The sequence below is a fragment of the Salmo trutta genome, chromosome 37 (genome assembly GCF_901001165.1).
Source record: "Salmo trutta chromosome 37, fSalTru1.1, whole genome shotgun sequence".
Lineage (NCBI taxonomy): Eukaryota > Metazoa > Chordata > Actinopteri > Salmoniformes > Salmonidae > Salmo > Salmo trutta.
This window is the reverse complement of record NC_042993.1, coordinates 9,729,375-9,753,137: the sequence shown is the minus strand read 5'-3', so window position 1 is coordinate 9,753,137 and position 23,763 is coordinate 9,729,375. Positions and strand designations below refer to the sequence as shown.

At 47.0% G+C, this 23,763-nt stretch overlaps 2 protein-coding genes across 6 annotated transcripts; both read right to left on the bottom strand.

Moving 5' to 3' along the window:
- Positions 1-488: 488 nt before the first annotated feature.
- Positions 489-5,933, bottom strand: LOC115176462 (uncharacterized). Its single transcript, XM_029736501.1, has 3 exons — positions 5,919-5,933; positions 1,209-1,968; positions 489-942 (listed from the first exon to the last, which is right to left on the bottom strand). The coding sequence occupies exons 1-3, from the start codon at positions 5,931-5,933 to the stop codon at positions 719-721; spliced, it is 999 nt and encodes a 332-aa protein (XP_029592361.1). The 3' UTR covers positions 489-718.
- On the bottom strand, positions 5,753-23,703 carry LOC115177493 (DNA-binding death effector domain-containing protein 2-like). Of its 5 annotated transcripts, none has more exons than XM_029738312.1 (10): positions 23,627-23,703; positions 21,637-22,534; positions 21,301-21,426; positions 20,998-21,134; positions 17,369-17,907; positions 17,076-17,204; positions 16,795-16,941; positions 6,869-7,256; positions 6,536-6,599; positions 5,753-6,420 (listed from the first exon to the last, which is right to left on the bottom strand). In XM_029738312.1, the coding sequence occupies exons 5-9, from the start codon at positions 17,853-17,855 to the stop codon at positions 6,560-6,562; spliced, it is 1,191 nt and encodes a 396-aa protein (XP_029594172.1). In that variant the 5' UTR covers positions 17,856-17,907; positions 20,998-21,134; positions 21,301-21,426; positions 21,637-22,534; positions 23,627-23,703; the 3' UTR covers positions 5,753-6,420; positions 6,536-6,559. The 5 variants fall into 5 exon arrangements, with proteins under 5 accessions (XP_029594172.1, XP_029594171.1, XP_029594170.1 ...); XM_029738311.1 differs by having other exon boundaries at positions 21,301-21,403; XM_029738310.1 differs by lacking the exons at positions 20,998-21,134; positions 21,301-21,426; positions 21,637-22,534; positions 23,627-23,703 and adding an exon at positions 18,601-18,869.
- Positions 23,704-23,763: the final 60 nt, after the last annotated feature.

Below are 23,763 nucleotides of genomic sequence, written 5' to 3'. Positions count from 1 at the left end.
AACATTTCACAATAATTTGTTATTGTTTAACTCCTGAACTTATTTAGGTCTGCCATAATAAAGGGGTTGAATTCTTATGGACAAGACATTTCAGCTTTTCATTTTTAATACATTTGTAAAAACATTATCCCACTTGGACATTATGGGGTATTGTGTGTAGGCCAGTGACATCTCAATTTAATACATTTAAAATTCAGGCTGTAACAACAAAATATTCAGGCTGTAACAACAAAATATTCAGGCTGTAACAACAAAATATTCAGGCTGTAACAACAACATATTCAGGCTGTAACAACATATTCAGGCTGTAACAACAACATATTCAGGCTGTAACAACAACATATTCAGGCTGTAACAACAACATATTCAGGCTGTAACAACAACATATTCAGGCTGTAACAACAACATTCAGGCTGTAACAACAACATATGGAAAAAGTCAAGGGGTGTGAATATGTTCTGAAGGCACGGTTACATCATAGACAAGAAACCTTTGATAAATCATTTATTTTTATTTGAAATAATTCCAACTTTCCACTGATATATTAAACTAATATACAGCACCTTTGCAGTGCCTAAATAAAAATATCCAGCTACTCAAACAAAAGTTCACCCTAAGTTAATGAACTAGAACACACAGTATTTTTGTTATTTTCTCTTATGAACAATACAAAGCTATACTAACGAATCCATTACCAAAACACAGAAAAAGCAAAACACTAAGGTTTTCCTGAGTGCCTCCTTAGTCCTCCATCCCTGGTCCCATAGGGCTGTGTTGAAGCCGTGTGAACCAGACACACAGGGCCGTGTGAACCAGACACACAGGGCCGTGTGAACCAGACACACAGGGCCGTGTAGACACACAGGGCCGTGTAGACACACAGGGCCGTGTAGACACACAGGGCCGTGTAGACACACAGGGCCGTGTGAACCAGACACACAGGGCCGTGTGAACCAGACACACAGGGCCGTGTAGACACACAGGGCCGTGTGAACCAGACACACAGGGCCGTGTAGACACACAGGGCCGTGTGAACCAGACACACAGGGCCGTGTGAACCAGACACACAGGGCCGTGTAGACACACAGGGCCGTGTAGACACACAGGGCCGTGTAGACACACAGGGGCCGTGTGACACACAGGGCCGTGTGAACCAGACACACAGGGCCGTGTGACAGACACACAGGGCCGTGTGACCAGACACACAGGGCCGTGTGAACCAGACACACAGGGCCGTGTGAACCAGACACACAGGGCCGTGTGAACCAGACACACAGGGCCGTGTGAACCAGACACACAGGGCCGTGTGAACCAGACACACAGGGCCGTGTGAACCAGACACACAGGGCCGTGTGAACCAGACACACCGGGCCGTGTGAACCAGACACACCGGGCCGTGTGAACCAGACACACAGGGCCGTGTGAACCAGACACACAGGGCCGTGTGAACCAGACACACAGGGCCGTGTGAACCAGACACACAGGGCCGTGTGAACCAGACACACAGGGCCGTGTGAACCAGACACACAGGGCCGTGTGAACACAGGGCCGTGTGAACACAGGGCCGTGTGAACCAGACACAAGGCCGTGTGAACCAGACACAAGGCCGTGTGAACCAGACACAAGGCCGTGTGAACCAGACACAAGGCCGTGTGAACCAGACAAGGCTGTGTGAACCAGACACAAGGCTGTGTGAACCAGACACAGGGCTGTGTGAACCAGACACAGGGCTGTGTGAACCAGACACAGGGCTGTGTGAACCAGATACAGGGCCGTGTGAACCAGACACAAGGCCGTGTGAACCAGACAAGGCTGTGTGAACCAGACACAAGGCTGTGTGAACCAGACACAGGGCTGTGTGAACCAGACATAGGGCTGTGTGAACCAGATACAGGGCTGTGTGAACCAGACACAGGGCTGTGTGAACCAGACGCAGGGCTGTGTGAACCAGACACAGGGCCCCTGCTCCTACCTCTCCTCTCTTTCCCCTTCCTCTCTTTCCCCTTCCTCTCCTCTCTTTCCCCTTCCTCTCCTCCTCTCTTTCCCCTTCCTCTCCTCTCTTTCCCCTTCCTCCCCTCCTCTCTTTCCCCTTCCTCCCCTCCTCTCTTTCCCCTTCCTCTCCTCCTCTCTTTCCCCTTCCTCTCCTCTCTTTCCCCTTCCTCTCCTCCTCTCTTTCCCCTTCCTCCCCTCCTCTCTTTCCCCTTCCTCCCCTCCTCTCTTTCCCTTCCTCCCCTCCTCTCTTTCCCCTTCCTCCTCTCCTCTCTTTCCCCTTCCTCTCCTCTCTTTCCCCTTCCTCTCCTCTCTTTCTCCTCCCCTCCTCTCTTTCCCCTTCTCCTACCTCTCCTCTCTTTCCCCTTCTCCTACCTCTCCTCTCTTTCCCCTTCTCCTACCTCTCCTCTCTTTCCCCTTCTACTACCTCTCCTCTCTTTCCCCTTCTACTACCTCTCCTCTCTTTCCCCTTCTACTACCTCTCCTCTCTTTCCCCTTCTACTACCTCTCCTCTCTTTCCCCTTCTACTACCTCTCCTCTTTCCCCTGCTCCTACTTCTCCTCTTTCCCCTTCTCCTACCTCTCCTCTCTTTCCCCTTCTACTACCTCTCCTCTCTTTCCCCTTCTACTACCTCTCCTCTCTTTCCCCTTCTCCTTCCTCTCCTCTCTTTCCCCTTCTACTACCTCTCCTCTCTTTCCCCTTCTACTACCTCTCCTCTTTCCCCTGCTCCTACTTCTCCTCTTTCCCCTTCTCCTACCTCTCCTCTCTTTCCCCTTCCTCTCCTCTCTTTCCCCTTCCTCTCCTCTCTTTCCCCTTCTCCTACCTCTCCTCTCTTTCCCCTTCCTCTCCTCTCTTTCCCCTTCCTCCCCTCCTCTCTTTCCCCTTCCTCTCCTCTCTTTCCCCTTCCTCCCCTCCTCTCTTTCCCCTTCCTCTCCTCTTTCCCCTTCCCCTCCTCTCTTTCCCCTTCCCCTTCCCCTCCTCTCTTTCCCCTTCCCCTCCTCTCTTTCCCCTTCCTCTCCTCTCTTTCCCCTTCCTCTCCTCTCTTTCCCCTTCCTCTCCTCTCTTTCCCCTTCCTCTCCTCCTCTCTTTCCCCTTCCTCCCCTCCTCTCTTTCCCCTTCCTCCCCTCCTCTCTTTCCCCTTCCTCTCCTCTCTTTCCCCTTCCTCCTCTCCTCTCTTTCCCCTTCCTCTCCTCTCTTTCCCCTTCCTCTCCTCTCTTTCTCCTCCCCTCCTCTCTTTCCCCTTCTCCTACCTCTCCTCTCTTTCCCCTTCTCCTACCTCTCCTCTCTTTCCCCTTCTCCTACCTCTCCTCTCTTTCCCCTTCTCCTACCTCTCCTCTCTTTCCCCTTCTACTACCTCTCCTCTCTTTCCCCTTCTACTACCTCTCCTCTCTTTCCCCTTCTCCTTCCTCTCCTCTCTTTCCCCTTCTACTACCTCTCCTCTCTTTCCCCTTCTACTACCTCTCCTCTTTCCCCTGCTCCTACTTCTCCTCTTTCCCCTGCTCCTACTTCTCCTCTTTCCCCTTCTCCTACCTCTCCTCTCTTTCCCCTTCCTCTCCTCTCTTTCCCCTTCTCCTACCTCTCCTCTCTTTCCCCTTCCTCTCCTCTCTTTCCCCTTCTACTACCTCTCCTCTCTTTCCCCTTCCTCTCCTCTCTTTCCCCTTCCTCCCCTCCTCTCTTTCCCCTTCCTCTCCTCTTTCCCCTTCCCCTCCTCTCTTTCCCCTTCCCCTTCCCCTCCTCTCTTTCCCCTTCCCCTCCTCTCTTTCCCCTTCCCCTCCTCTCTTTCCCCTTCCTCTCCTCTCTTTCCCCTTCCTCTCCTCTCTTTCCCCTTCCTCTCCTTCCTCTCCTCTCTTTCCCCTTCCTCTCCTCTCTTTCCCCTTCCTCCCCTCCTCTCTTTCCCCTTCCCCTCCTCTCTTTCCCCTTCCTCTCCTCTCTTTCCCCTTCCTCTCCTCTCTTTCCCCTTCCTCTCCTCTCTTTCCCCTTCCTCTCCTCCTCTCTTTCCCCTTCCTCCCCTCCTCTCTTTCCCCTTCCTCCCCTCCTCTCTTTCCCCTTCCTCCCCTCCTCTCTTTCCCCTTCCTCCCCTCCTCTCTTTCCCCTTCCTCTCCTCTTTCCCCTTCCCCTCCTCTCTTTCCCCTTCCCCTCCTCTCTTTCCCCTTCCTCTCCTCTCTTTCCCCTTCCTCTCCTCTCTTTCCCCTTCCTCTCCTTCCTCTCCTCTCTTTCCCCTTCCTCTCCTCTCTTTCCCCTTCCTCCCCTCCTCTCTTTCCCCTTCCCCTCCTCTCTTTCCCCTTCCTCTCCTCTCTTTCCCCTTCCTCTCCTCTCTTTCCCCTTCCCCTCCTCTCTTTCCCCTTCCTCTCCTCTCTTTCCCCTTCCTCTCCTCTCTTTCCCCCTTCCTCTCCTTCCTCTCCTCTCTTTCCCCTTCCTCTCCTCTCTTTCCCCTTCCTCCCCTCCTCTCTTTCCCCTTCCCCTCCTCTCTTTCCCCTTCCTCTCCTCTCTTTCCCCTTCCTCTCCTCTCTTTCCCCTTCCTCTCCTCTCTTTCCCCTTCCTCTCCTCCTCTCTTTTCCCCTTCCTCCCCTCCTCTCTTTCCCCTTCCTCCCCTCCTCTCTTTCCCCTTCCTCCCCTCCTCTCTTTCCCCTTCCTCCCCTCCTCTCTTTCCCCTTCCTCTCCTCCTCTCTTTCCCCTTCCTCTCCTCTCTTTCCCCTTCCTCCCCTCCTCTCTTTCCCCTTCCCCTCCTCTCTTTCCCCTTCCTCTCCTCTCTTTCCCCTTCCTCTCCTCTCTTTCCCCTTCCTCTCCTCCTCTCTTTCCCCTTCCTCTCCTCTCTTTCCCCTTCCTCCCCTCCTCTCTTTCCCTTCCCCTCCTCTCTTTCCCCTTCCTCCCCTCCTCTCTTTCCCCTTCCTCTCCTCTCTTTCCCCTTCCTCTCCTCTCTTTCCCCTTCCTCTCCTCTCTTTCCCCTTCTCCTACCTCTCCTCTCTTTCCCCTTCTCCTACCTCTCCTCTCTTTCCCCTTCCTCCCCTCCTCTCTTTCCCCTTCTACTACCTCTCCTCTCTTTCCCCTTCTACTACCTCTCCTCTCTTTCCCCTTCTACTACCTCTCCTCTCTTTCCCCTTCCCCTTCCTCTCCTCTCTTTCCCCTTCTACTTCCTCTCCTCTCTTTCCCCTTCCTCTCCTCTCTTTCCCCTTCCTCTCCTCTCTTTCCCCTTCCTCCTTCTCCTCCCATGGTGGTGGTGGCGAGACAGAGTGGGTTATTGATCACACTCAGAGGAGTTCAGGCATTAGTTCCACCAGGGTGACTAGACTAGAGACAGACAGCGCTCTGTGAGCCACTCTAGTGGGGCCTACAAGGCAGGGCTGAGTGGAACTAGGATGTATCCTTCTGATTTTGATCTCCTCCTCATCAGTTTTATTGACTGAAGCACTGTCCTGTGCTTCAGTTCCAATGGGAAAGGCAGTGGCCTTGCCTTGCTGGAAGCCGGGGTGAGCACAGCCTAGTCGTGTTATCCCAGCTGCTGTTCAACAACTTGTGGGGATGTGATGAGTTCTCCATGGTTGGCTGAGGTTGAGAGGTAATCACTCCTATCATCTCCTGGCATCTGAGATGAGATGGCCACTGACCACAGCTATCAGGCCCTGGGTTAGCATGACACACAGTGATGGGACTACCAGTGGCTTGTGATCATGGTGTGTGTGTGTGGATGAATTCTCGAAGGACCAGCGATTTGTCCACTACACTGTCCTCAGGTAGTCTTCCCTTCGCCATCTATTTCAAATTCTCTCCCAAAAGGTCTAAACATAATCTCATGCTTTAGTCATTTCCCCATCATCTCTCCCTCGGTGTCTGAGAGCTGCAGTCTCGCTCATCTTTTCAAAATCATACATTTCAATGGAAACGACAACTAATATTGAGGCGGGTGATGTTCGCCTTGCAGGGCATCTCACACGCTCCTCAAACATAACCAGAGATGTTCAACATTAGCGCACAGTCTAGCTGGTATCTGGGCTGTCACTGTTAGCAAGAAATGTCTCTTGGCTTCAATGAGTCTCACAGGAAGTGCTGATGGTTTATCGTATGGATGATTTTACAGAGCATATATGTTTGATACAGTGGTAGTTTGTGTGTGTTACAGCGGAAGTTTAGTTTCTCTCTCTCTGTGTGTGTGTGTGTGTCTCTCAGAGGCAGTCTCTTCCTCAGTGCCCCGAGGGTATCTAGGCTCAGTGCAACTTGTGTTATCAATTCCAAATAGAACAGTGTGTCAAGTCTTTTAGTCCAGTTTGCCTTCACTTCAAGTTTGGCTGTTTTCCCTGGGGACTATTCCCCTGACCTAGGAGTGGCTGTATCCTCTGTTCTCAGCATGACAGACTTAAAAAGGAAAGAAAAAATAAAAATGTTCCTCTTCATATTTTATTCTCCTTTTCATTCCTCTATCCTTGGGCTCATGACCTGCAGAGGGAACATAGTGGAGGACGGTGGTTAGAATTACAACTATTATTCATTGTCTCTGAGGATTCTAGAACTGTTGTGTGAACTGTCGTGAGCCAAAAATGATTAACACAACCTCGCACAGCTGCCTGTCTGTCTGTCAGAGCCGAACGTCCATAACCAGCTTTCTCAGGTTGGGTCTAGGAAGTATGACAACGTGAGACTAGTGAGACCAGGAAGTGTATATGGCTCTGATGCCTGTGGGCAAAGTTTGCCATCTAGTGGTTATTGGTTGCATTACATAGCCATTCCAATTCATGACCACCAGTCAAGTCCACATCTATGACCCCCACCCCCTGTAGCGGTCAGCATGGCCCCAGTACATACCACACAACAGATAAGTACTTTAAGAAACCAGCTTACTAACACAGTATAACAGAACCAGAATGGAGAGAGCAGTGATGCTCACCTGTCTTGTCCCCAGCAGCCGGCCTGTTGTTCCTGTGCGTCCAGCAGCAGTCTGCGACCCTCCTCGTAGTCATCCTGGTCCACACTGATCAGCAGCCGAACCCCCTCTCTCCCCGCCGCCCTCCGCAGAGAGTCTGTGATGAACACCCCCTTCAGGGCCTCTAGCAGCGCTCCACTCAGATAGTCCCCCCAGAAGGCCTCCAGGTTGTCCAGCTCAGAGAACTTGATGTCGCATATGATGGAGCCCAGGTCGCGGGCGCGCAGCACGGAGGTGGCACGACTGAACAGCTCAAACTGCCGCTCCGGGGGCTGCTGCTTGTCCGAGGAGACGCCGCCGCGCAGAGCCGACTCATGCTCCCAGTATTCTGCTCGCACACGCAGACGAATGTCTGCAGGGAGGGGGGAGGGTGAGGAGAGGAGATGGAGGGAGGAAAGGGGAGGGAGAGCGAGAGAAAGAAGAGGAACGGGTAAAAGAGGGAGGGAGAGTGGTGGAGGGGAAGGTGTAGGGGAGGAGAGAAGAGGAGGGACAGGAGAGGTGAAACAATCAAAAAGGGACAGAGGGAAATGGTAGAAGCAGGAGATTGAGCGGGATGAGATATATGTACACGTGAGAGTGAAAATCAAATAGGAGAAGGAGGGTGGGATCATTGAGTCAGAACAAAGGGAAGAGAGAGATAGAGGGACAAAAACACAAAAGAAAATGATAAGAAAACGTTTCAAATAAAGCCGTAATCACAGAATATTATCCGAAAAATTGTCAAGAACAGGCTATGGGAGGGTTGATAGACAAGTACCAAAGTAAAGAATATTTAAGGGGAGCATACTACATTCAACAGGACTGTATCTGACATTAAACTAGTGATTAGTGTAGGATACCACATAGAAATACTTACTGGTATTATATTTTCTTAACTCTTCTTGAACTGCACTGTTGGTTACGGTTTTGTAAGTAAGCATTTCACGGTAAAGTCTACACTTGTTGTATTTGGTACATGTGACAAATAAAGTTTGATTTGGTGTTGGACACTGCTGTGTCATTAACTGCAGTTGATAACAAAAGTCTGTCTTTAAGAGGGATACAGGTGAGGCAAGGCAGAACTGAAGACAGCTGTGGAGCACAGAGGTGAATGTAATACCAACCAGGCCGTCTACCATCACTAACCTGACAGTGGGAACAAAAATGACCTGGTCGGGTCAAGAAGAGCATCACTGAGGATTTACTGTATGACTAACCAGATCTATTTTTCACAACGCCCACTACCAAGAGCTGTTGTTGTAGTACTAGAGTAAAATCAGAGGACGGATAACAAGCATATTCATCAGGGAAGCCCACTACCACACCACACTGTGCAGTTCTAATAGTCCACCCCCCATCATTATTCACCCAGGAGATTTCAGCCAGGCACTGTAATCTACACACTGAAAGCTAGAGCTATAACTATGTAATCCATTTCTCTGAGTAATTACAAAGCTTGTTACACTGTACTTACAGTAATAATGAGTTATAGGTGGCACAAAACAGGCATAGACAAAATGCTACTTGTTGTCAGGGTTGTAGGATTTTGTTAGGTCACTCTAACACTGTAAACAGCCCTTGGGATGGATAGCAACCTTTCAGTGACATGTTTTTGTTCTGATTCAGCAACAGGAGAATTAGCGGTCATGCAGCAACAGCACAGTGAGATGGGTCAGGAGATACATACTGTACTGAGCAAAGGCAAGCAGATCTCTGTCTCATCCTCCTCTACTGCCATTATTCACCAAGCGCCCAGCAGAACCAGCGGCCTTCCGACTTTGCTGCAACAAAAAATCCAATCCTTCCAAGTCCCACACTACCCCACCAGAGATGTAAATAGATACATGTTAGCAACAAACGTTCCAAGACAACAATTATTCAAATTAGAATATTCTTGTGAAAGAATGTTTGTTGCCAACATGGAGGATAGTTTGTCAAACTGTGTATCTGGATTTACCCCACCCATCTTGCCCTCCCAAACTTCATGTAACAGAAAATGGAGGAACGATAAAGAGTAGAACTGGATTTAAAAAGTGTGAGAGAGAAGGAATATGGAACGGAAAGGACAGAAAGGAAAGGATGGGGGACCAGAGGTCCAAAAACTCACATTGAAAATTTGACCAGTCTTCGATCTCAAAACACCTGTGGATGTGAATAAGAGTGAAAGCTATGTGTAGTACCATACACAGGGAACTGGGTACCTACCCATACCTTGGTCTCTGAAGACACTGAGACAGGGTTGGGTAAAGGAGAACTGGGTACCTACCCATACCTTGGTCTCTGAAGACACTGAGACAGGGCTGGGTAAAGGAGAACTGGGTACCTACCCATACCTTGGTCTCTGAAGACACTGAGACAGGGTTGGGTAAAGGAGAACTGGGTACCTACCCATACCTTGGTCTCTGAAGACACTGAGACAGGGTTGGGTAAAGGAGAACTGGGTACCTACCCATACCGTGGTCTCTGAAGACACTGAGACAGGTTTGGGTAAAGGAGAACTGGGTACCTACCCATACCTTGGTCTCTGAAGACACAGACAGGGTTGGGTAAAGGAGAACTGGGTACCTACCCATACCGTGGTCTCTGAAGACACTGAGACAGGGTTGGGTAAAGGAGAACTGGGTACCTACCCATACCTTGGTCTCTGAAGACACTGAGACAGGGTTGGGTAAAGGAGAACTGGGTACCTACCCATACCTTGGTCTCTGAAGACACTGAGACAGGGTTGGGTAAAGGAGAACTGGGTACCTACCCATACCTTGGTCTCTGAAGACACTGAGACAGGGTTGGGTAAAGGAGAAACTGACAAATAGTTGCTTCCTCTAACGAGGACACAAGAAATAGAACCAGACAATTTAAACTGGAATGTTGTACCAAATGAACCAGGGACATGACTGTGCCTTAGAATATGTGATTCATTTGAGTTCTTTGTCTCCATCCACATTATTGTTCAGGGCCATGGGGGACAGCCTCTGGAGGGGGCAGCTTTGGAAAAAGCCAACATTAGAAATGCAAATGTTGAATTGATTATGAATTTCTTAACATTTGTAAGAGAGAAAACCAAACACTGGTTCCTTCTTTCTTTTCTTTATAAGGTTCTAATGAGGCGATACAAACACGTACTACTTGGACCATCAGGGAGGTTAGACAGATCTCTTACATTTACTGCCAACATTGAAAACATGCTCTGATGTAAAACACAGTGTATCTTAAGATCAACTGCAAGTAGATTTGTAGATCACTAAAATATGTCTTATATCCCATCAGGCCAAATATGATAATCATGATCATATTTCATGAAGTTCAACTGTTAGTTTGCACACAAAGAAATTGGATACAGAAGGTGTTTGGAATTATTATTTTTTTCTTCCAGGAGGCAAAGTTATGGTACAAGGAACATTTCTGTCTCTATTGATACAGCAGCTCGTAGGACATTTGTCAATGATAGAGAACAGTAAGACGCATACAGTCCCGAAAATAAGACTAAATGCACACAGCCCCATAATCTGACATGCTGTGAAAAATAGTTGAAGGATTGCCTTCCCTCATCACTACTCCAATGTCTCACCAACATCTCCACATTGTTACTCTGGGGAGATGTTTCTGCATGTAAAATCATGGACCATTTCAGGAAATACATTGTCAATTTGGGGGCATTTCGCATCAGAAAATACATGGCTTGTCCCTAAGGCAGTGTTTCCAAACTCGATCCAGGGGACCCTAAGGGGTGCACATTTTGGTTTTTGACCAAGCACTATACAGCTGATACAAATAATCAAAACTGGATGATTAGTTGATTAATAGAATCAGCTGTGTAGTGCTAGGGCAGAAACCTAAATGTGCACCCAGGGGGGGGCCCCAGGACCCAGTTTGGGAAACCCTGCTCTAGGGGATACATTTATCTCTCCCTGCCAGCAAGGTGTCAAATCAGCTAAAACAGGATGTGCAGCTGACAAGGCACAGTACTGCTCTGAGAGGAAACTGACACTGAAAGTCAGCTTCAAACTAATAACATCTGAAAGTTACCAGGACTGCATAATACCCCTGTCAATTGTCGATATGGTAAAACATGTCAGATAAATAATAAACTGAGTAAAACTGTAACAATTGTGCACTTTTGCAATCAATGTACAAGTCTAGCGACATGGATCACATACTGTGTGGGGACTGTGACATCAACACCTACTACACAATGTCCCCATACTTCTAAATGACTGCTCCTTCCTACCTACTTGTGAAAAATGGACTTGCTGAGAGCACCAGGAAAGGAAGGCCCTTAAAAACAATGAGAACAGTGATTTTGTTAAGGTTACAGAGTACTTTACGCTTCATCAGAGACAGATAGATCCATTTAGACAGAACATTAGGAGGCACAACTTTCATTTTCTCCCTTTAAAAACAAGGAGTTGGTTAGATTCTCCATTCACCCCACAGAAAAGTACCCATTTACGAGGAGTCACTTGGTGCGAAGAGCTTCAACTCTTTATTGATCCGTTTTTCTGCTGAACGACAGACCAAGAGAGGTAGGGAGAGAGAGAGGTCGGGGTAGAGAGAGACAGGTAGATAGACCTCTCTCTATTCCCCTTTGACCAAAGCTCTCTTTCTTTTTTTGGTTTGTGTGGTTTGAGCGTTTAGTGTTCGTTCTCTCCCTCTCAGTGTGTGTGAGAGGATGTTTTTTCCTGACACACGAGTCGGTCTGTTTTGAACTGCGAACATAGAGAAAGAAGAGAAAGAGAGAGAAAGAGACAAGCACAGTTGGATTGGATATCTGTCAATTTGGTTGTTTCTCAAGATCAAGCAGGCAAGCTTAACACTGGTTCAAAGGCAATCATTTGGAGTTTGAATTGTTTTTGAAGCCTCCAAGTCCACTGTTTAACATTACCGTTTTGGTGGACAGTTTTACGTCGCTTCTAATCGTAGGTTACAGTTTGGTATAAGAAATTGTAACCACAAATAACTGAAATACTGTAACTGAAATGCTTGAACTGAGAAAAGGAACTGATTATGTGAAAACAAACTGACTGGTAAGATAGAGGTAATAATGGGTTTGGTCTGAATGCTGTGAGGCAGCATTGGACTGAACTGCCCCATCTATCTCTGCTCCCCACACTGGGAGCTCATTCAGGGGTCAGAGATGAGATACAGCATGCGGTTACACAGCCCTTAACACAACACTGTTGGGTCATTTTCCTCAGAACTGCTCGAGCAAAGGTTCCAGAGAAGCTGTCGGCGGCCATTTTATGTTCATATAAGGATATAATTCGAGTTCACACTGACAAGAGGACTGAGATCAATGGATCTCTGAGACCAGTTTGACATTTTTTAATTGAGATTCCAGAATGGGTTTAGTCTCTTTTTGTTTTAGTAAACCAGAATCAGTTGGGTTGTTTGAATTCTGAGAAAGGTATTTGTGATCACTGACCAGAGGTATCTACTGAAGTTGATGCCACAAGAACCATTGGGACTCAGTTAAAAGGCTCCATTTTGATGGCTGCTTTAGAAGAGTAGTTCACCCCAAAACTAAAGTTAATCAGATGTTTTCATTCTGCATGTAGTGGGATATACACTAGACTAGACAGTGTGGAATATGCACTCAGTTATCACTTTTGAGGAAAACATCTGTCAAACTTTGGCTTTGAAGTGAACTACCTCTTCAAGAACATTTTTTTTCAGGTCAGTTTGAGCTTTGAGTCATTTGGAGAATCAGAGCATGGTATTCAGAAGAGGGGTCTGGTTCAAGGTCGCATTACGGTGATTAAGAAACTTCTGGAATATTCTACGCATATTTCCAAGGACTCTTTGGTCAGTTCTGTGAAACACTGAGGCCAACATCCCTCTTTAGAGTAATAGACAAATCATGGAACATTCCAGAACACTTTGTGGAGAGCATACTGTTTTTTCTGAATGGGGTAAGGAGGAACAGGATAGCTAGAATAATACACAGGCATTGAACACAGAGCATAGTGGCAGCCCCCCCTCGTTCTGAGGGGGAGAGCCTCTTTACCTTGGGCATCGGGCCAGACTGACGAGAGAGCGAGCGACTGAGGTGAGCACACACTGCAGATCATACGGACAGAGTGAAAGGCCAGACCAGACTTTTTTTTTTTGTCCAGCCTTTCTCTCCGCTCTCTAGGTCCGCTCTCTAGGTTACTCGATCTGAGTCACAATCCTGAGTCAACCTGGTGGGGATCAAATGCGGAGTCAAGACAGCAGCATGTTCAGAGGCAAAGCAACAACACTGTGTATGGTACATGGCTGGGACTGTGAGGGCTAGGCTACTGCAGAGGGCAAGGGGCAGGTATCCTTCAGTAGATTGTTTTGGGTTTGATCACAGGGCACTTAGTGCAGCTGATTTACAGAAGGCTGTTCTGATCGATGGGGACAAAATGGCACATTTGAAAGGGTTGCAGTGTTATGTTTGAGCACTACGAAGCCAGTGTAAAATCATAAACATATTTGTCTCCCTGAAGAAGAGACTTCATGGATTGCAAAAAGTTGTTAAAATCAGATCATGTTGATAAATAAGCAGTATCACTCATCAGTAAGTGTCAGGCTGTGGGAGTGGCTGTGTCTGGGATAGCCACAGTACGAGGGGTTAGTTGGCTGTCAGGTAGACTAGGTACAGCAACAGAACTGGAAGAGCTAAGGGCCTATTGACCTGGGCCCAGTTTCCCGATTGAACTTAGGCTTACGAGTGTTTTAACGATGCATATTTCCTATAACGGCCAAAGATGTAACATGTGGTTCCAAAAACACCGCGCAGAGAGAACGTTCGCCAAGTGCGTCGTTGAGGCTTGTGTCGATACTGATAGTATTGAAAGAAAGGCAACGCTGCTCTCAGATCAGCTTTCTCCATTCAAATCTTACCTTAACATTAGGGGCGGCAGGTAGCCTAGTGGTTCGAGTGTTGGGCCAGTAACTAAGGTTGCTGGATCGAATCCCCTAGATGACAAATGACAAGGTAAAAATCTGTCGTTCTGCCCCTGAACAAGGCCGTCATTGTAAATAAGAATTTGTTCTTAACTGACTTGCCTAGTTACATAAAACATTTGATAATCAAGATTTGGCACATCATTGCACACATTAGGCATGAGATATATATATATATATTTTAATGTAGACATCTCAGGTTTTAATTTCACCAAAATTTGTATACGCTGCTTGTTTGTATAAATTGCAAAGACATTGTCAACTTTGTGTTTGTAGTCAACTTTGTTTGGAAGTTATCAGCGGATAAACCGGCGGATTAACCATGTTTAGCAGAGCTCTTCTGTGTATAAAGTGACGCGGGAGGGGAAAAGCATCTAACGAACCACTTAGCTGTTCTATGAGTGTTCTGAGACAGGCGTTAGATTACAAGTGTGACGTTAATAACGATGGTTTTGGGAAACAGCTCTGAGATGTAATAATGCTCCTACGAAGGTTCTAACAAACTTAGCTTTAAGATGCTTTTGAGAAACCGGGCCCTGGTCTGGGAAGATGTCAGCAAGTGTGAGGCTATCAATTAAACTTATATGTTCAGTACACATTCAGAAATTCAGCGGGACTTTCTCTAAACTTTGTTAGGGATAGGAGAAGACAAGACATTACTACCAACATAAGAGACAGGAGACCTACCAGGCAGGGTTCTTAAGAACAGGAGCTGAAAAAAACTGGGTAAGAGAGGGAGATATGTCGGGGGAGATGAAAAGTGAGAGAAGGGAAATGGAGAAAGGGATAGCACAAGCAGTAGTTATGTAGCCTGGGTACCAGTCGGTTTGAGATATCATTCCACTCCTTGTCATGCCAAATGAGTGACAAGGAGTGGCATGATCCCACAAGCAGATCTGGGACCAGGCTAGTAGTTATGCTATATGAAGAAGAAAGACAAGCTCGGCTGACAAGCGTATAGTGGACGTATAAAGTGAAAGACCGAGTGTAGAAGACCGTAAACCACCTAACTGTCCTTCCCCTGGGCCTCAGTCTGGACCACAGGCTAGTTATTACGAGGCAGCATTCCAACCATGTGTGGCAGCTATGGTATGTAGGTATAAATCATACATTTTTCCCACAAGTATTGGCAGCTTAACATTATGTTGGTCTGCACAGAACAGACTAAATTGTTCCGTTTAACGAGCTTGTGGGTTGACGCCGAAATGTCCCATTGAAACATAACACGCTTGTGAGTTTAAGGTTGAATGCCACATTGAAATGCCATGTCCTACTACTACACTAAGCCTGCTGTGTGGAGCTCAGACAGAAACGCTGACTCGCACTGCTGTGCTGTGTGGAGCTCAGACAGAAACGCTGACTCGCACTGCTGTGCTGTGTGGAGCTCAGACAGAAACGCTGACTCGCACTGCTGTGCTGTGTGGAGCTCAGACAGAAACGCTGACTCGCAGTGCTGTGCGGAGCTCAGACAGAAACGCTGACTCGCACTGCTGTGCTGTGTGGAGCTCAGACAGAAACGCTGACTCGCACAGCTGTGCTGTGTGGAGCTCAGACAGAAACGCTGACTCGCACAGCTGTGCTGTGTGGAGCTCAGACAGAAACGCTGACTCGCACTGCTGTGCTGTGTGGAGCTCAGACAGAAACGCTGACTCGCACAGCTGTGCTGTGTGGAGCTCAGACAGAAACGCTGACTCGCACTGCTGTGCTGTGTGGAGCTCAGACAGAAACGCTGACTCGCACTGCTGTGCTGTGTGGAGCTCAGACAGAAACGCTGACTCGCACTGCTGTGCTGTGCTGTGTGGAGCTCAGACAGAAACGCTGACTCACACAGCTGTGCTATGTGGAGCTCAGACAGAAATGCTGACTCACACAGCTGTGCATTGGGTATGTGAATTCCTCTCAGAGTGCATCTCAATAGCCTAAAGAGGCTTCCTTCCATTGTTTCCTCCACATTATCTGAATGGCCAGGATAGGTAAAAGGCAAGTATTAAGGCTGGATGCTTATTTAGTTTGAGAGGGTAATGGTGAAGATAATCGCTGACATAGGACTAGTATATTTGATAGATGGGAGTTGTAGGCGAGCCAACCCAATTCCCCTCTGTGCTACGGTCATCACAAAACAACAGACCAGATAGATTTCATTTCATTCAGTTTCAGGTTGTTGTTTTCTGCTTGGCCGTGCAAGCAGACTATCCTTGTGTGGACGTCTACAGAATCCCTCCATTGTGAGGATGTTAATGTGGCAGGGAGCACACAATCAAAGACCCCGGGAGTGTGTAAAACGCTGTCTGAAACCCTGGGGATAATGTTTGAGTGTGAGACAGTTTTACCACCACAGAGAGCATATGATGACCAGGTTGAGGGGTTAAGCCAGGTCAAACACAGCCAGGTAGTATGGGTTGTATTTACTGATGAGCGGTCACTCATTCACACATGCTCTGCTCTCACAGTATTGTTACAGCACAGCCCACTCAGTCCAACATGCCTGCAGGGTAGTATTGATCTCCCAGAAGGCCCATGCAAACCATTCTCAAACCAGCAAGGGTGGGACAGTCAGCTTATGGTCAGGGTATAAGCTGAGCAGAGGGAGCAAACTGAAGTCGTTATCTTATGTGAGGACATGAACACGGCACTGGCTGACATGGATTCAAGGTTGCTTGATATGGACATTTTAAGTTCAAACTTACTGGTGAGACAAGGTGGTGACTGGGACATTCTGATATGGCAGAGATTTTTTGTATCATCACTGTTATTAAGGGCTGTTGGGGTGATGGTGCTTACAGCTTCTCATTAGAAGTGAGATAGAAAATGGATGTAAGCCAGAGAGAGAGACTCAGACACATGTATAATGGCAAGAGAGGAACCCAGAGAGAGTGTGGTGAATGAGCAAGTGGGTTAAAGAGAGAGATGGAAAGAAAATAGAGAAAGAGAGATGGAAGGGAAACTAGAGAAAAAGAGAAAGCCATGGAGGCTGGTCTTACCGCAGGTCACTTTCTCAGGTATAGGTGGGGGAGGCGTTTCGGGGATGCCCACTCTTCTCCTGTGGGCGGTGGGCTTGCTGGTCCAGCGGCGGCCTTTACCCCTCTTCTTCCGTAGGGGGGCGGGCGTTGGCCTGGCAGAGTCAACACCTATTGGACAGACACAAAAACCAGCCAATCAGCAATGCTTAACTGGTGCAAATCCAGACAATTTCAGAAACAGTTACTGACATTTCTTAGAGACAAGTTCAGGCATGCACAGATTGTGCCGGAGTGTAGCTTACCCCCCCTCCATTGCTGTGTGGCGTGTTCGTCATGTGATTCTGTCTGTGCACAGGGGTCAGTCAGTCCAGATGTGCAAACCTGTCTTCTGTCCTCTGTCCCGTAGTCCACTCTGAAACGTTCTGGTGATACTGAGAGGTAGATTAAAGTCAGACACTGACACAGCAGAGTGCAGACAGACAGGCAGATAACACACAGCTGGGAGAAGTAGGCCTACAGGTGATTATGACAACATTATCTCTATTACTGCGTGTTGGCTTCCAGTTATGAACAGCACTCTGTTACAGTCCCTTACCTGTCCTCCTTTTCTTGCGGGACACCAAAGGCAGGAGGTCATGTCGCGTCAGGACTCGCAGCAGCTGCAACAGGGGCTCCAGGTTACCCTCACTGAGGTACCCACGTCTCTCCAGCTCCAGCAACAGTTCTAGCCCACTCTTGGGCTTGTGGCGGGCAGCGGTAGGGCAGGCCAAGGCAGGACCCTTGGGCTGTAACCGCCGCCAGGCCTCCAGGAGCACTGGGCTGGGGGAGACTCCTTTACTGGCCTCAGGGTCCTCCTCACCGGGCTCGCTGGTCCAGCCAGCTGGGTCCAAGGGGTGCCCTCCAGCCGGATAGGTCTCATCCAAGAGGAATGACAGCACCTCAACGTCTGTCTCGGTCAGTTGAGAACCGACAACTTCAAACATCTCGTGTAGAGAGAGCATCCCATAGTACGTCAGGCACTCAGTCTCATCCCAGTACAGAGAGTCTCGGAGAGAGTACCTTGGTCGACGCATGGTTGCCATTGTTAACAAGCTAGTTGGCTATCCTTTCCCAATGCACCTTGGCCAGACGTTTCTATGTGATAAGAATAAAGTTAATTAGACAATGTGAGTAGCAATGAAGTAACGACTCAAAATGTCAAACTAAACAACAGGAGGACTGGCTAGGTTTATCAGGTTATGAAATAACAAGCCAGATAGTAGCCACAGCGCGAATGGACCATACGATATTGGCATGGACAGTTACAGGCTTTAAAATGCAAGCAACTGTCTAATTATAAACGATGTGGAAGTGTGAAATACAAAGCTACTTCGTTTTCGTTGTGGCAACGTTACAGAGCTCGAGATCTCGCTGAGCCACCATACCTTGCAAGTACAAACTGTGTTGAAAGTGCAACAAATTACGTTATGTAACAGACGTTCCACTGGAAGAAGAAATCTGCACTTTAAATTTAGATTGACAACCCTTGAAAACGGTCCAAAATAGAGATGGTTCCTCATACATAGCTACATTTGTCTCGATTTGATAGCAAGCTAGATGGAAACATCAACATAATTAGTTGCAGCTGGAGGAACCATTTGGGTAGCTAGATAGCTAGCGTTAGCTACGAAATTATCGCTAGCTAGCAACAACAACAGCTGACAATAACCATGAAGCTGAATCAAGACGTTCAAATACATGTAAAGACTAAAGGCGGTAATTCATTGTCAATATAATATTTTTAATCGTTGCAACAAGCTAAATAATGTGTTATTTTGTGAAACTCGCCTTCGTTGTTCGAAGATGGTTAATGTTGTCAACACAGCTGGGGTGTATTCATTAGTCAGATTCGGTTCTAAAACGTTTTGTCTGTTGCAAAACGGAAACCGTTTACTCTAGGAACCAAACGGAAGCAAACAGAAAAAATGGAACAGGAACGAAGCGGGGAGGGACCTGCCTAAATGTGTCCAATAGAAACTCATTTTCGTTGCAAAACGTGTTGCAACTGAATCCACTAATGAATACGCCTCGTCTCGCACGCAGAGTTGGCAGGAGAACAACAACAGGCAGTAACCAATCACGGCCCAACCACTTACTTTTTTAAGACGTGTTGGCAGTGATCTATCGCCATGATGAGGAGGGCAACAGTGGGTAGGTAGCGAAGAGACGAAGATGTTGTAGTCAGACCTACTCATTTTATACACGAACAATGTGAATGAGGCAGTATTGCTGATTCATGACAGTATAGTGACCTATCAGATAATTTTTCCCGGAATATCTAATAAATATCCTGTTGTTTTCACCTTGTACTATCACCGCTATGCTATTGCCACAAGAAATCACGCCCCATCGTGAATTAATGTTTTATTTTATTGGAAGATTTTAAGGCTACATATAAATGTGTTCTGTGTGTCTATATGGCAAAATTTGCCACGGTCATCCCCCTCTTCAAAGGGGGAGATACTCTAGACCCAAACGGTTACAGACCTATATATATCCTACCCTGCCTTTCTAAGGTCTTCGAAAGCCAAGTTAACAAACAGATCACCGACCATTTCGAATCCCACCGTACCTTCTCAGCTATGCAATCTGGTTTCCGAGCTGGTCATGGGTGCACCTCAGCCACGCTCAAGGTCCTAAACGATATCATAACCGCCGTCGATAAAAGACAATACTGTGCAGTATTTCATCGACCTGGCCAAGGCTTTCGACTCTGTCAATCACCACATTCTTATCGGCAGACTCAGCAGCCTTGGTTTCTGAAATGACTGTCTCGCCTGGTTCACCAACTACTTCTCTGATAGAGTTCAGTGTGTCAAATCGGAGGGCCTGTTGTCCGGACCTCTGGCAGTCTCTATGGGGGTGCCACAGGGTTCAATTCTCGGGGCGACTCTTTTCTCTGTATACATCAATGATGTCGCTCTTGCTGCTGGTGATTCTCTGATCCACCTCTACGCAGACGACACCATTCTGTATACTTCTGGCCCTTCTTTGCACACTGTGTTAACTAACCTCCAGATGAGCTTCAATGCCATACAACTCTCCTTCCGTGGCCTCCAACTGCTCTTAAATGCAAGTAAAACTAAATGCATGCTCTTCAACCGATCGCTGCCCGCGCCTGCCCGCCCGTCCAGCATCACTACTCTGGACGGTTCTGACTTAGAATATGTGGACAATTACAAATACCTAGGTGTCTGGTTAGACTAAACTCTCCTTCCAGACTCACATTAAGCATCTCTAATCCAAAATTAAATCTAGAATCGGCTTCCTATTTCGCAAACAAAGCATCCTTCACTCATGCTGCCAAACATACCCTTGTAAAACTGACTATCCTACCGATCCTTGACTTCGGCGATGTCATTTATAACATGGCCTCCAAAACTCTACTCAGCAAATTGGATGCAGTCTATCACAGTGCCATCCGTTTTGTCACCAAAGCCCCATATACTACCCACCACTGCGACCTGGATGCTCTCGTTGGCTGGCCCTCGCTTCATATTCGTGGCCAAACCCACTGGCTCCAGGTCATCTATAAGTCTTTGCTAGGTAAAGCCCCGCTTTATCTCAGCTCACTGGTCACCATAGCAGCACCCACCTGTAGCACGCGCTCCAGCAGGTATATCTCACTGGCCACCCCCAAAGCCTATTCCTCCTTTGGCTGCCTTTCCTTCCAGTTCTCTGCTGCCAATGACTGGAACAAATTGCAAAAATCACTAAAGCTGGAGACTCATATCTCCTTCACTAACTTTAAGCATCAGCTGTCAGAGCAGCTCACAGATCATTGTACCTGTAGATAGCCCATCTGTAAATAGCCCATCCAACTACCTCATCCCCATATTGTTATTTTTTTCTTTGTTGCTCCTTTGCACACCAGTATCTCTACTTGCACATTAATCTTCTGCACATCTATCACTCCTGTGTTTAATTGCTAAATAGACATTACTTTGCCACAACCGCCTATTTATTGCCTTACCTCCCTAATCTTACCTCATTTGCACACACTGTATATAGATTTGTTCTATTGTGTTATTGACTGTATGTTTGTTTATTTGTAACTGTGTTGTTTGTGTCGCACTGCTTTGCTTTAACTTGGCCAGGTCGCCGTTGTAAATGAGAACTTGTTCTCAACTGGCCTACCAGGTTAAATAAAGGTGAAATAAAAAATTCTAAAATAAAAATTCTGACCGTATGAGCGCTAGGCTCTCACAGATCCATCCGGACATGATGCTGCAGGTCTCTTCTCTCCAGCTCCGAGAAGGGTTGGTCTCTCTGAGGGTGGAGGCACACACTGTCTCCCCTCACACTCACAGCAGTCTTTCTAACTGGGGGAGTCCACAGAGATACACTGATTTTCTATACATCCAATGCCCATAATCTATGCGTATTATATCCCGTATTACTACCAGAGTAAAGATTGTCTTGGGGCCCAACCACCTTGCGCAGAGGTGGGTTAGATCTATGGTGCATCTCCAATACAATGTCGCTCACCTGTTCCTCTGGACTGTCAATGACCACCAGATCTCCGCCCTGTTGAACACAGTCGACCCGACCACTGCTCCAGCTCCTCCTCTCAGTGGAGAAGAAGTAACACCTGGAGGATAAAATCTTCCAGCCCTTAAGACAAGGTGTGTGAGGCGATGATGTACACAAACACTCACAGACACACACACATAAGAACACATTCATGCACATTGCACACACACGTGCACAAACATACAGAAACACACATACACACATAAGAACATATTCATGCACATTGCACAAACACACAGTATATAGTGCATAGATATAGAAGAAGGACAGATAAATCAAGACACTGCTGACCTTGGGTGATCTGGTCTCTGAGTGGACAGTGTCGGTCCACAGGCAGGAAGTTGACCAGCTCTATAGGCATCTTCTGAAGGGAATCCCTATCCCTCACCGTGACAACAAAGTCTCTTCAAAATCGCCTCAGTTTCAGAGAGACTTATGAGATCTAACTGAAGTTGGTTTTTAGTATCTGCGACCCTCACATGCTCTCACCTCAACTGGTCATAACACTTTGACACATTCACACCAACAGCATCTTTGTGCAAAATGGTATGCAGCATCATCTGGATATGTTTGCAACAAAAGTTCAACATTAACCTTCTACCATTTCTGTCGAGCCGTCTAGGCATACAGTTTGATGCATGTATTGGATAAATCCAACGTATGTACCACACAGAACGCACTGCAACTGCCTCTGCAATGCTGGAAGGCAAATGCAGCATTCCATTGGAAATGAATGTACTTCTGGTGTACCAAAATGCAATGACGCGTCGGTGGGATCGAGGCATTAAGCTGCACTGATGTTCAGGTGTTGTCTCTGTGACCATTCCCTGGTTAATGTGAGATCTTTTATCTCTCTCTGTTGTTGGTTTTTAGATGCCGTCAGGTCTATATCGTTTTTTTGCAATTGGTTGTTGGATGTCAGTAGGCCTTCATACTCTCTTTGCAGCAAGGTCTCTGTGTTGCCTCTCTGACTGGTACTTGGACGTGACAAGTTACATGTAGTCTCTCTCCAGTTGGTCCTTAACCACAGCCACATAGCTGTTCATTTTCTGTAGCTCAGCTTGAGTTGAAGTCAAAGCATAATTTTGGCTCCAGAGCTGGTTCTTGGCTGTGAGGACAGTGTCGTAGTTGTCCCTCAGAAGCTGAAATTATGCCACCAGTAAGGTGCAACTGAGAGAAGCTGTGTAATCTGGTGAGATGGACACAAAGTGTGAGTGTTAACAATTAGTGTATAGCAGATTGTTTTAGTATATGCTGCCTTTAAGGTTATAGTGTGGCCCAGAGCCATGTATTTAGATATTCTAAATACATGGCTCTGGAGTGGCCAAGGCCCATAAGGATGTTATGAAGAATATGCCTATTGTGTCCTCCTGTGATCATAGACCTGAGATGGTTAGGATTGACACAAGCAGTATCCAGGGGCTTGAGGGATCACTACAGACCCGGGTTCGATCGGGAATCCCATAGAGTGGCGCACAATTGCCCCAGTGTCATCCGGGTTGGAAGAGGGTTTGGCCGGGGGGGCTTTACTTGGCTCATCGCGCTCTAGCAACTCCTTGTGGCGGGCCCTTGAGAAAGGCAATTAACCCCCAACAACTGCTCCCCATTTACAAAAAATTATTGCCGTTTTTAAAGTGCAGTAACTGCAGTTCACTGTGGTATTTTGGATGCAGAATAACTGCAGTGTACTGCAGTTGAACTGTAGTTATACAGCACTCTAACTGCAATTACACTGCAACATTTCTGAAGTAAAAAAAATCTGTTATTTTGGACGCAGTATTTGCAGTATACTGCACTCTGACTGCAATCTTTTTTCGTAAGGGCCGGGTGTCGATGACGTGGATGTCGATTAAGGCAGTCCCTCGCACCTCTCTGATTCAGAGGGGTTGGGTTAAATGGGGAAGACCCATTTCGGTTCAATGCATTCAAATGTGCAACTGTATGGGGTCAATTTCACGCCATATGTTTTGAATTCAAAATAAAATAAATCGTGAACATGAAAAATAAAGTTGAGAATGTAAACATTATACTTTCGAGGACTGGTGAAATCAAAAACCAAACAATTGAAAGCAAAATGTATAGAATTGTAAACAAAAATAAGACATCAAAAGCAAAACCCCAAAACTTGTAAGCAAATAATTGTAAAGCGAGAGCAAAACTCTATGACAAATGATTACAAAAATAATATTTGAAAACGAATGCAAAAATCGTTTTTGGTTAAACTTTCCCAGCAACCAATCCTATTGAACATTTTGCCAACGCTCTTGCCTGCATGTACTACCTTTTGGTTACGCTACTGTATATTTGCTTTCGATGTCCGTTTCTTTGATTTCACTGCCAGTCTTTTCGTTTGCGAGTTTTGGCATTACTTTCCGTGAAGGGCGGGTTTTAGAGGGAGGCGTAGACAATGAGTCTCCA

Excerpts from the sequence above, each read along its gene's own strand:
- LOC115176462 (XM_029736501.1), bottom strand. Across the intron at positions 943-1,208 it reads TGTGTCTGGTTCACACGGCC|CTGTGTGTCTGGTTCACACG; the intron begins CTGTGTGTCTGG and ends GTTCACACGGCC.
- LOC115177493 (XM_029738312.1), bottom strand. The coding sequence starts at position 17,855 with ATGGCAACCATGCGTCGACCAAGGTACTCTCTCCGAGACTCTCTGTAC. Across the intron at positions 17,205-17,368 it reads CCGCAAGAAAAGGAGGACAG|TATCACCAGAACGTTTCAGA; the intron begins GTAAGGGACTGT and ends TCTACCTCTCAG. Across the intron at positions 7,257-16,794 it reads ACCTGAGAAAGTGACCTGCG|ACATTCGTCTGCGTGTGCGA; the intron begins GTAAGACCAGCC and ends CCCTCCCTGCAG.